We start from the raw sequence: 12557 nt of genomic DNA, 5'->3' as shown, positions 1-12557 counted from the left end.
CATCTCCCTAACTGACCTGTTCATAGGGGAGGCAACCTTGACATATATGCACTCCTTAAAGGCCCGCTCACTCCTAGGGTGGAAGCAGTGTCTGCTGGTGGGAAGAGCACAGGTTTTACAATCGGAAGCCCTGGCTCTGCTCCCAGGTCTGCCTGACTTGGCTAAAAGTCATTTAACTTTTATGGGCCAGTGTCCTCATCTTCAAAGGGAGAAATGATAACTACCTCGCGGAGTTGTCAGAGGAATAAATAAGATAGGAGGTCAATGAAGGTGCTTTTAAAGCTAAACAGTCCTACCTGAATGAAAAATAATGGGCGTTACCGTGGGATAGAGACGAGTGATGCCAGTGACCGCTCTAGTCAGGGAATGGGTGGTGCATGGGGGCCTGGGAAGCCTCCCAGGAAATGCATCAGAAATCCCCTGATGCCAAGAAGTCACGTTTTTATCATGCGAAGGAATCCTTTCTGGTACTGATGTTGGAAACAAGGCTAATGTTTCCCCTGTGCCAGGTTACCAGTGTTTTATCACCTGTCGCTCTGATTTGTTGTGTATTTCAGTAGGTTTTATTGAAACCACATTATGCGATGCATTATTTCATTCTTTTTTCTCAGCTGAGTAATATTCCATCGTACACATGTACCATGGGTGGCCCTGGAGATTATCGTACTAAGTGAAGTAAGTCAGGGAAAGAGAAAGACAAATATATATCACTTTTATGTGGAATCTAAAAAAAAAAAAAGATACAAATGAACTTATCTACAAAACAGAAACAGACTCACAGACTTAGAGAATGAACTTATGGTTACCAGGGGGGAAGGGTGGCAGGGGGAGGGATAGACTGAGAGTTTAAAAAAAAAAAGAATACACAATTTGTAATCATAAAAGAATAAAATGCTGAAAAAAACCCCACATGCGCTAGATCTCTGCGAGTTCAGCTTTGTCGAAGTCTACTGTTCAGTGATGGATGCAGTTGTCCTAAGGCGCAGTGCTGGGGAGGGAGGGCGAGGGGAAGTGCTGCAAGCAGCCAAGCTTCGCCTGTTGCCAGGGCGCCTCCCTCTGTCATTGGCAACCTGAACTTGCAGAGTTTGGCCGGCTGCCTTTCCAAGGGGCTGGCTCTTTGCTCCTGGTGTGTTTCCTGCTGAAGCCCTCAGAGCTGCCCCTCTTTGTCGCTGACGGCAGTCTCGCTGGAAAACCTCACCACTGTACCTCTGCTCTCCCTGTCTTTGCAGTGTGTTCCCTGCCCCCGGAGCCAGAGAATGGTGGCTACATCTGCCACCCCCGGCCCTGTAGAGACCCCCTGAACTCGGGCAGCGTCATCGAGTACCTGTGTGCTGAAGGCTACATGTTGAAGGGTGATTACAAGTACCTGACGTGTAAGAATGGCGAGTGGAAGCCAGCCATGGAGATCAGCTGTCATCTCAACGAGGGTCAGTTTGGCGGATGAGTGAGGGGTGCTGCTGGGCTCCTGCTTTCTTCTAACTCCCGGGAAGTGGTACCCGCTCCCTCTGGAGCACCCTGTGCTGTGGGGCAGCATATGGCCCTTCTGACGCCCTGCAGCCTCCTTTCCTTTGGGATTTCATGTCTCTGTGAAAGGCATTTGGATTGCTGGTGCGTGTCCCAGTGCATTTCAGCCGAGCTACCGAGGCATCTGCTGTGCTATGTAAAGTCCCTTTGATGCACCGGATCTCATTTGCCTAGCCCAGTGCCGATGACCTCCGACTGTGTTCTGCTAACCCATGAGCACGGTGCGAGCACCTTCTGTAGTGTCTCTTTTATATTATTTTTCCTTGAATGGAAGTGGACTGTTTTGTCATGGAGCTGCAGTCCAGCTGGCCAGAAGACCTATCCCCCTCCGCCTCCTCCTGGCATGCATGACAGGAAATCCAGCTGCCTGCGGGAGAGTGTGTCATGCAGCCATCTTTGTGCTTTCACTCGAACTTCAAGACCGTGACACCCCAGAGAAGGGTGGGGACAGGCCTGAGGTTTACAACTAAAGCTGCAGGATCTTAGAACAGATTGTTATTACCGCCCTGTTCTTGTAAGTTTTCCTGCCACATGGGTGGGACTTCAGATGGTGGAATGATGCGTGCATTCGGATGGTTCATGTCTTCCAGCCTGCTCTTAAGGACAGGATCAGATGGGGTTTATAAAGGTAAGACCTCTAGGGAAGTGAAGTGAAGGGAATTTTAGATTCAGGAACAGAATAGGGAAATGTCCCCTTTCCCCGATGTAAAATCCACTCTGCACCGTTACTCCAAAAGTGGCCCTGGCCGTACATAGCATGTCTCAGCGTGGCACTGTGCAGGGGGCCCTTGACAAGGTCAGCCGTGGGGCTCACGTTCCGTGTGTCGGGGTACAAAACACGTCTGACGACGGCTTGTTCCCGTAGACAAAGACGCCCACACGTCGCTCGGGGTCCCCACGCTGTCCATCGTGGCTTCCACTGCCAGCTCCGTGGCGCTCATTCTCCTCCTGGTGGTGCTGTTTGTGCTGCTGCAGCCAAAGCTGAAGTCTTTCCATCACAGCAGGTGAGCCAGTGGCAGCGGGCGGCGTGCGTCACGGTGGAGGCTGGCCTTTGGCTGGCAGAGGGGTGCTGGAGGGCCTGCTGGCCTCTGCTGGTCTGTGTGTACCCGGGGAAAGGGGAGGGCCCTGCCGTGTGTTAAGCTTCCAGATGTGCCTGGCACTGTGCTTTTGCTTTGCATACATTGTCTTCATCCTCACAGGATCGTTGCAGATTAGGAAACTGAGGCTCAGAGCGGTTAAGTCATTCACTCAGGGTCCTCCCTCTAGGTGACGACAGAGGTGAGATTTAAACCCCAGTCTGTCCAACTCGAGTGGCATGTTATCTCCCCTACATCAATGGTTCCCAAAGTGTGGTCCCAGCAGTATCAGCATCACCTGGGAGCTTGTTAGGAATGCAGATTTTCAGGCCCCACCCCAGACCAACAGAATGAGAAACTGTGTTTCTCAGGCCCTCCAAGCGTTTCGGATGCAGGCTCATGGCTGTGAGCCACTGCCCTGTCTCCCTGTTCCCCTCTCCTGGATGCACATAGAGGCACCTGTGGGAAACTAAAAACAAACGCCAGCACCTGGGCCTCCATCCCCAGATGTTCTGATTTCTTTAGTTTGGGATGGGTGCCTGGCATTAGTGGTTTAAAAAGCTCCCCAGGTGGTTCTGAGGTGCAGCTGGGATTGGCAAGCACTGCACTATACCATACTAGAAACCGAGGAAGTGGTTTTCTTGCCTACCTTTGTCACTTTCCTTATTCCAGGTGAGTGCACCAGCCACAAATCATCCCAGACTGGATAGGTGAGGTTGGGGTGGGGATGGCCAATGGTGGGGACCTGGCCCCCGGTGGGCCCCTCATGGTGGACTCTCCCAGGCTGGCATGGCCCCCTTACCTGCTTGGGTTGCCCTGGCCCTTCCTCGTTCCCTCTGAAGAAAACAGTTTATGTCCATCCACAGCCCTTCCTCAGTGACTGTTGTCAGGCACAGGCACGAAGGAGCAGACTAAACTGCATTAAATAAAATGCTCCTGGTTTGGAATGCACAGACAAGGACCAGGTTAATATCTGTGTGTACTGTGTGTGTGATTCTTCTTTCTTCTTGTTATTTTGTTTTCTTTGGGGCAGGGGGTAGCAGCTATTTTTAAAGGTAGTTAAACAATTAGTAGACTAGAGAAGATTTGGAAGGGACTGTTTATTTGAAAGAATTGGCTACTGCCACGTAAAGTCAACTCGAGCTGTTCCTCATTTCTTCCAAATTAGGGATCATTTTCCCCTGGTAGTTAACTAGTCAGTGTGTTCAAAGTAACTGATTTTGCCTAAGAGGCAGGGAGATTTGGGTTTCATTATAGACCCTGTTTAAATTTTGTACATCTATCACTTTTTAAACAAAAAAAAAATGTTATTTTGAATAACGAAAGTTAAGCGCATGCCAGGATGCACTCTGCTTTCGGATGCCACCCTGCCATCAAAGTTTCCCTTCTTTCCAGAAATGTCTGAGCACTTTTATGAGTGCCACTTCTGTCATCCTCACTGTGTGTGTGCCATTTGAACCAGGTAGTACAGATTTTTATCTGCAAGTACAGGTGAGGAAATTGGGAACAAATAAAACAGTCCAGCAATAATAATATGGTCCAGCCATAGACCTTACGTGTCTCCTGGTGTGACACACAGAAGAGGACATGACATCACAGACAGTGCTGTGGCGTGTAGCGTTCTAGGCCGAGATTGGCCTGTTCTAGATTAAAAGAGATGCAAGAGACAGGACAACTAAGTGCAATGCATGATCCATAATTGGATTGTGGATGAAAACAAACAAGACAGCAGCTGAAGCAGATATATTTTTGGGTAGTTGGGAACATTTGTATTACAGTATTATACCAATGTTATTTCCAGGATGTAAATATTGTTGTAGTTAACATAGGAAAAGAGGTTCTTGGGAGGTGTGTGCTAACTACTGTCTCAATTAGTAAGAAATAACTTATTTTCAGAATGGTTCAGGAATTCCCTGGTGGTCTAATGGTTAGGACTCTGCCCTTCCACTGCCGGGGGGCTGGGTTCAATCTGTGGCCTGGGAACTAAGATCCTGCATGCCTCACAGTGGCAAAAAAAAAAAAAAAGCGCATGTATAAAAGTAATCCAGGGCTTCCCTGGTGGCACAGTGGTTGAGAGTCCGCCTGCCGATGCAGGGGACATGGGTTCGTGCCCCGGTCCGGGAGGATCCCACGTGCCGCGGAGCGGCTGGGCCCGTGAGCCATGGCCGCTGAGCCTGCGCGTCCGGAGCCTGTGCTCCGCAACGGGAGAGGCCACAGCAGTGAGAGGCCCGCGTATCGCAAAAAAAAAAAAAAAAAAAAAAGTAATCCAGAAAAGGAGTATTTGCATGGATAAATCTCCCAAACGTAATGTTATAATGTTGAGTTAAATACAAAGCCAGAGACACACACACACACACACACACACACACACACACACACACACACACACACACACACACGCATTTATTGTCTTTCCCATTCATATAAAGATCAGAAATATGCAGAAATAACTGGTGTTGAAGGATTCATGTTTAGGCAGTAAAATTACTAAAATAAAAGTCAAAGGAACGATTTTCATGAGAGTCAGGATCGTGGTTGCTTTTGGTGGTGAGGCGATAGGAATGGACACGGCGGGGGTGGGCTGGGCGGTGCCAGCAGTGTTGTTTCTTGACCCAGCTAGGGCTTGTACACCACGTTACCTCTGGAATAAGTCAGCTGTACATTTTTCGATGTTTGTCTAATATTTGTGTTATAATTCACATATATTTTTTTAAGTTTACGAAGTTAAAGAAAATTAAATAAAAGGCAAGCAAAGTGGCTGAGTCAAAAGAATAAAATTCTTCAGTTTTTGAGTCCAGTGTCCCATTTCCAGACCACGGTGCTGCTTTTCCTTCTCCTCTTTTCAAAAGGAGCTTGATGGAGATGTCATTTACATACCATACAGTATACCCGCGTGAAGTGCGCAGGCAGGGGTATATTCACGGGTATTTGTAGCCATCATTCTCCCACTTTCCTGTCTTAGCTGTGCTGAGTGAATGGCTTTATTTCTGGGTCTCTAGCTTCCTTGTTTTTGCACAGGACCAGAGGGCTAGGTGCCTGTGTACCCAGAGGTTAAGAACACAGTCTTTGGAAGCAGGTGGAATGGATTCACATCCTAGCTTCCTCCCTTACCAGCTGTGCGACTGGGTAGGTTACTTAACTACTCTGAGCCTCATCTGCATTCTTGGTCAATCTACCTGAAAGGACTCAGGTGAGGACTCAGTGGGGCAACGTGTGTAAAGCCCTTAGTGCCATGCCGGGTACCATGGTAAGTGGTCAGAAACGGTTGGTGTTGTTGATATTGTGATATTTACCTGTGCATGTATTCTGATTCTTCCTTTGTCCTTCCCTACGGATGCAGACGTGACCAGGGGGTGTCCGGGGACCAGGTGTCCATCATGGTGGATGGAGTCCAGGTTGCGCTGCCGTCGTATGAGGAGGCTGTGTACGGCAGTTCCGGTCACTGTGTGCCGCCCGCTGACCCCAGAGTGCAGATCGTGCTGTCAGAAGGGTCTGGGCCCAGTGGGAGGAGCGGGCCAAGGGAGCAGCAGCTGCAGGACCAGGGGGCCTGCTCCTCCGCAGGTGGAGAGGAGGAAGCCCCAGGCCAGCCTGGACTGTGTGAAGCCCGGGGCTCTCGGGGCTCGGAGACTGTGATGGTGCATCAGGCAGCCCCCTCTTCCTGGGTGGCCGGCTCAGGGAACAGCCGAGTGGCACACAAAGAAGCCCCAGATTCAGAGAACAGTGACATACAAAGCCTCACGTCGGAGGACTACACAGACGGTAGGTGCTCGGTGCTGATCGTAAGTTATTATCTGCTCAGGGTCCTTGCTGGGAGTGAGGAAGGAAGGCGAACCTTTCTGATAATTGGTGTATCTGGCCGCAAAGAAAGATAATACCTGGGGGATTATCCTACAGAATAGAATTTTACCCTCGGAGCCCCAGGTAGGCCTTTGGGCTCTGTATAGGGGGGCTTTTCACTGTTGTCTGTGAATTTTAATAGGTTTGGAATCTCCGAAACTATTCATGGCCTCAGGGATATGCTAAATCAAAGGGTAGACAGCCAGTTGGAGGTGGAGTGGGGCCTGTCCTCTTGTCATAATTTTTATGTTCCTGAAAGAACAGGAATAACAAGGAGGTGTGGGGTCTTATGACAGAGGAAACTGAGCCTGCCTCTCCCGGAGCATTCCAGCTGCTTCATTTTAAATGGGAGCATGCCAGGTCCCGTGCTAGTTGGTTTTCTTGCACTGTGTCAGTCAAACCTCACAGTGATCCTGAGAAGTGGGTATTATTACCAGCCCCATTTTACAGATAGGGATACTGAGGCTCAAAGAGGTTAAGTCACTTGCCCATTGGTAGGTGGCTGAGCTGGGATTTGAAGCCGATGGATCTGCTCCCAAACTTGCGTTATAACCCCATGGTGCCATGCTGCCTCCCAGGTCACTCCAGGTCCTTGGTGGCAAACCAGCCAGAGAACAAAATTGCCCCCTCCTGACACCTCTGCCTTTACGGGAGCCTGGAGAGTCGAACATCGGGATTGACTCTGTCACTTTAAAAAACATCTTTACGTAAAATCCCACTGTGGTTCAGGATGCAGACCGAATCTAGATGTTTCCCTTTAGAAAGTGAGGACTTCTGTACTTACCAACCCCCGCCTCCCCCCCGCCGTAAAAGAGCCTTAGAGAAAACTCTCTGTTTCCTGGGAGTCCTGGGCACAGTTCATGTGTATGGTTTAGAAGAGCTGAAAGCAGAGAAGTTGGAAGTTCTTAAGTGCAGATCAGGCGTAGGGTTTCCTGATTGTCAGCAGCATGCCTGCTTTTCTCTTGGTGGGATGTAGAGCTAGGAAGGGGCCACTAAACAGGTGGCCAGGGTTTAAAGGTGGAAGCCAGTGACCCCACGGGCAGCCAGCTTTGCATATCGTGTGTCTGCACGTATTGACACAAGCCTCAGCCCTTATCCTTCCTGAGGAGCCAGGGTGGTGCCAGCTCTTCTCCCTTCTCCTCCTTTTGCTCCCTTGCTTTGTCCCAGGTATTGAACAAGCATTTCTCAGAGCCCCTCTGTGCCAGGTGCTGGATTAGGTTTCAGGTGTGATGGGAAGAGCTGTGAAACATGCTCTCTGCCCACATGGATTGTCAGTCAGTTGGGAAGATGGAGCCTATACTTGAGAAAAAATGGAACCAAGAGTGGTAGGGTCCATGTCAGAATGAGGAGTGCAAAAAGACAAGACACATAGGTTATCGAGTTGGTTGCAGGCTAAGCCTGAGCTGTCTGGGGCTGACAGTACTGAAGGAAGCCAGGCCCTTAAGGTGTCAGTCTAAGCCCGGTGACAGATGAGTCAACCAAGACCCAGAGACGGGGAGTGATTTACTCAGTATCACACAGCTGGAGGATGGCTTGAAGGAGGAGATGAGACTTAACCAGGGCTCAGGAGCCTCATAGGGCGAGAATAAGGATAGAAAGAGAAGCAACTAAACCAGCATAGTTAAAGCAGAGAAGAGGGTTCAAGGTGGTAGGACCAGAAGGGGTTTGAATACCCGACTGAATGTTCAGATTTTGTCACACAGGCAGAGGGTGAGATGAGCAAGGAAGGCGTAGAAAAGGGTGAGGGATTTAGGCTACCTAGAAGCCTGTGAACAGGGCATTTTATTTCTTTAAACATAGGATCCCTGCGACGGGGTCAGGTGTGCTGCAGAGTCACTCACACGGGCTAACCACTGTGCTCTCCGTCCTCCTCTGCCCGCAGATATCCCACTGTTGAAAGAAGCATGAGGGCTGCCGCTGGCTTCTCTCCTCTCTGCCCTCCCTCCCTCTCCCTGTGGGTTTGAGCACCACGTACTCCAGCTGCCCTGCCCGGATACCTGAGCTGCCACCTGTGTACCTGTGTATCTCTGTATCTCTGAGGGCCTGCAGGCCCACCTTGGCTGGAAACTCAAGGAAGATTCTCACCATCTGCCTGCTGGACAGCTGGAGGAGCTGGCTTTTTGCCTGGCCCAGCCTTCCCGTCTGTGTCGGGGACATCGTTGAATGTGCTGGATTGAGCCCTTCCTTCCCCGAGCCCTCCGGGTCCGCTCCAGCGAGCGAGCGCTTGGGCGGCAGCCCCCGTGGGCCCGAGAGCGCTGCGTTTACTTGTGCCTTCCTCCCGCCCGTCCAGTGTCGCTGTCATGCGGGCTTGTTGCTGTCCTGCAAGCCTTGGTGGTGGCACTCTGCCACGCAGGGGGCCGGGTCTGGCTCTGGCCTGTCTCCTTCGGGGGCTGGCACCGCTGCCCTTAGCAGGAGCAGATCCGAGAGTGGCTCGAATTGGGGCAAGCGTGTGGCTCCCTTGGCCTGAGCTGTCCCAGCGCCCAGCTCTGCAGCTCAGAGGTGCCAGCACCTGGCCCTGTTGAGTTTCCAAGAAGCATCCAGAAGATCCCAAGGGAGGGGAGGACAGTGGCTGATAATGATCGATGGCCTTCCGCATATGCAAGTTCTCACTTCCTCCTTCCAGCATCTGGCCTTCCTGGCCCCGGTCTTTTCTCTTTCCCTGGAGCATAGTGGGGAGTTGCATGCGGCCTCCTGGGTTTGATCCTGCGCAGCTCTGGCTTCCTTGCCGGCCGAGGCCTGAGGCGAGTCATCCACGGGTCGGGAGTGTTGCTGAGATGCCATGAGGTGCCCATCTGGTCGCTGGCAGTTGGGGCCAGTTGCCCTGTTCTGGGATCATGGTGAGGGAAGGGGGCCTGAGAGGCGCCGGCCGACCGTGTCCCCAGGCAGCTGCAGGCAGCTCCGCCCCGGTCCTGAGGGTCCTCCTCACCACAGTCACGTGCCTTAGTAACTGTGCCCAGGAAGCATCCTGCTGCTTGCCTCGCTGCTGCTTTTCCTCGTTCCACCCTCCCCTGCCGCCCCTCCACTCGTCACAGCTGGCAGACGACTCCCTGGTCTTCCCGGCACCGGGAGGGCCCAAGACACAGTCGGCGCACACCCCCCCCACCCCCACCCCCCCCAGCTTGTTGGTGGAGATGGTTTGGAAGCAGCCTGGCTCCGGGGCCCTGCTGGGGCCGCTCCCTCGGCCGAGGGTCCCACACTGACAGGGCTGCTGCCTCTTCAGGAGATGTGGCACTACGGAGCGCGTGTTACTGTTTCGTTTCTGAAGCACGGCGCCTCCGCTCCTTCCCCCAGCCTCTGTCTGGGGTGGTGAAAATAGTAGAGCCCGATGTGTTTTCAGTTCCTGACCTAACAGGGTAGCTCCGGGGTGGCTGCGGGTGGCCTCCAAGAGGAGAAGAACGAATGGCCCGCCCTCAGCCTCCCGCCTCCACTCTCACACGCGCACTTTACTCCGGGCTCTGCCGGGGGGCTCGCCGCCCCTGTAGTCTTCCCTCGGCTCAGGTGAGGGCAGCGCCTGCGTGCGTCGGGCTCCTCCCCGCGGGAGCCCTCTCGTGCTGTGTGCCCTCAGCCCTGGCCCGAGAGCTGGAGGCAGGGAGATGGAACGGAGCAGGGCTGTCCTTGGTCTCAGAAGAGGCCGTGTTTGGAGACGTGCCTGCTGGCTGTTGCTGGCACGGAGCCCATCTGGAGGGCAGGGTCCCCGGCCCTGCCGCTTCACCCTGCACAGGTTCTGTTCCACCCACCGGCTGCCCTTGTCTTCATCCAAAAGAGAGCAGGGGCCAGTGGGGACCAGGGGGAGGCATCCAAAGTCTCATTGCTGAGCCTGCAGCTTCTGTTGCCCAATCTTCCAACACCTGAATTCTAGTCTAGGATCTTTCTTTAAATGGAAGCTCTTACCTTTTTCTATCCAGTTACTCTGGGTTTCTCACCCAAGAGATTGCACTTTTTGTTTGCGGTATATTCGGCCACAGAGGTGACCGGCTTGGCCCGCCTGCCCTCTGCACCCTTCTTCTACTTGGCCCGCCCGCCCTGGGGATCACAAGCCCAGACTTGCCACCCGGTAGGGAAGAGGGAAAAGTCAGGAACCTCCCTGCCACGTCCCCCACGTCACTGGCTTTGCTGGGGCCTCCCGGAGTCCCCCGGCCTGTGGGTGCAGAGCCAGCCTCATTGCTGCTGACACCCACGACGGCTTACCGCAGTGAGTTTTCTGCTCCCACATCAGCCACGCGCTGCTGTTTCTAGAGCTTCTGGCCTTTGTCCCTTGCGAAGGATCAGGGCCCCCCCACAGCTACCTTGGAGTGGGGCCTGGTTGAGAGACAAGGTGGTGCTGGGGGCTGCCAGAGGGGCCTGGAGCAGGTGGGGAAAACTGCCCATGGTCTGGCTTCCCGGGCTCCCCTCCAGGGGAGTCCAGCAGAGGACTTGCCCAGGAGAACGGTTGGCACCAAAGGACTTTTAAAAAGGGGTGTTTTGTTTTGTTTGTTTGTTTTGCATACATGAGCTGACTCAGTGCAGGTTTTATGTCCTGGCAACTTGCAGTCACATTCCAGTGACTTTAAAGGGCCAGTATGTGGTGAAAATTACTTAAAATTTCCATCCCTTTCAATGCCTTAGTTCAGCACGTAGGCTCTGTCTTTTGCCATTTTTGAGTTTTGTGTGCTATGCTCCCACTTCACTGGGTGTGAACCATGAAATGGGCCGAGTCCTGGCCACTTTGTGAGTTCTTTTGGTTTTATAAGGTATTTCAGTGTACATCCTGCGAACACTCCATTTGCAAACAGAACTCACGTTGTCATCCGCATTCTTCCTGCCCTCGTCCTCTCCCCTTCCCCCAGCTTTAAAGCTCCGTGGAGAAGCTGGATGGCAAGACAGACAAAGGTACACTTTTCCTGCTAAGTTAGTGGTGGCACAGGAATCCTAGCACTCGGCCTTTCCCCTCCCCATCCCAGAAGAGCTCAAACCACTTGCTTTCTACATAACAATGTCACCTCCATTCCCAGGGAACATCTTTACGTAGAGAATGGAAAATGCTGCAGATATTTCTAGATCCTTGCCTGTTCCCCTCCTCCCCCCCGCCCCCCCCCCCCACCTTGAGAATAACGGGCCCAGGAGGGAAGGGACACGGGCTTGACAGCTTAATTCCAGATGTGCTTTGCTGAGGATAGAGGCTGGGAGCGTTTCTCGTGGAGCCTGCTAGGGCTCCTGGCTCTCAGCATCGGGCCTGTCATTACTGGTGTCCGGTGAGGGGCTCCGAGAGGATTTTTTTCGACAGATGGGTGCACTGAGTGGTAGAGTAGCCAGTTCCCCAGAGAGGGAAAGGCAGGCTCAGCTTTCCTGGGAAGCGACTCCTCTTAACCGCCAGTTGAAAATCTGGTAGAATCTTGAATGAGAACCCCAAGGCTGAGCCCTTTGCTAGGAGCTGGGGAAGATGCAGGGGCAGAGCACTCAGATCGCCAAGCAGGGAGGAGAGAGGGATGAGGAGGGTTGCCTGGCAGCCCACCACACCCTGCCCAGGCTTCTCATCACACCACTATGGAATCTCTGCAGTGGTTTCACATGACACACGCATCATTGACTGTGCAGGATGTCAGTCAGTTTGGGTTTGCTTTATTTTATATATATATTTTTTGGTATCCTGTACATTGCAGTGGGTGTGAAGATAGTATTTTAATATTTGTACAAAGTTTAATTTAATTTTAATTGTTCTATGTATATAACTGCATTTCTAAATAATAATAATTAAAAAAAAGTTCTTATGAAGGCAGTTGTGAGAGATGTGATCCTTCCAGAAAGTTTTTGCAGCAACCCTCCTATGGGCAGGAGCTCGTGAAGGGATGAAGCGCTAGCTCTGGGGAGAGAGGTACCTGGTAAGAGGAGACAGGATGAAGGTACAGGGAAGGGAGACCACAAGCGTAAGTGGAAATACATCACTTCTCTTGGTTTTTTAGTGCTCTTAGTGTGCCCCCCACTGTGCTCAAGCTGGGATTCGGCAGTGAGCAACACTGAGTTTGGGGCCTGCATGGAATTCCTAACGTATCAGGAAAGCAGACAGTCACAACACTATGCAGTGATGGCTGTGATCACCGAAGTTATGTTGGGGGACAGTCAGAAACACCTTTTGGATGAGAT

General features: G+C 52.2%; 1 protein-coding gene across 5 annotated transcripts in view; it reads left to right on the top strand.

Annotated features, from left to right (window-relative positions):
- Positions 1-12188, top strand: part of SUSD6 (sushi domain containing 6) — a 93879-nt gene extending 81691 nt beyond the window's left edge. For all 5 annotated transcript variants that reach the window (XM_082838329.1, XM_082838328.1, XM_082838331.1 and 2 more), the window contains 4 exons: positions 1230-1427; positions 2390-2528; positions 5941-6359; positions 8320-12188. In XM_082838329.1, the coding sequence (XP_082694455.1) occupies positions 1230-1427; positions 2390-2528; positions 5941-6359; positions 8320-8345 (782 nt within the window). In that variant the 3' untranslated portion in view covers positions 8346-12188. The remainder of the gene's footprint in view (positions 1-1229; positions 1428-2389; positions 2529-5940; positions 6360-8319) is intronic.
- Positions 12189-12557: the final 369 nt, after the last annotated feature.

This window comes from Leucopleurus acutus, assembly GCF_964270905.1.
Source record: "Leucopleurus acutus genome assembly, chromosome: 1".
Lineage (NCBI taxonomy): Eukaryota > Metazoa > Chordata > Mammalia > Artiodactyla > Delphinidae > Leucopleurus > Leucopleurus acutus.
The sequence above is the reverse complement of the archived record's forward strand: the minus strand, read 5'-3'. Positions and strand labels throughout refer to the sequence as shown.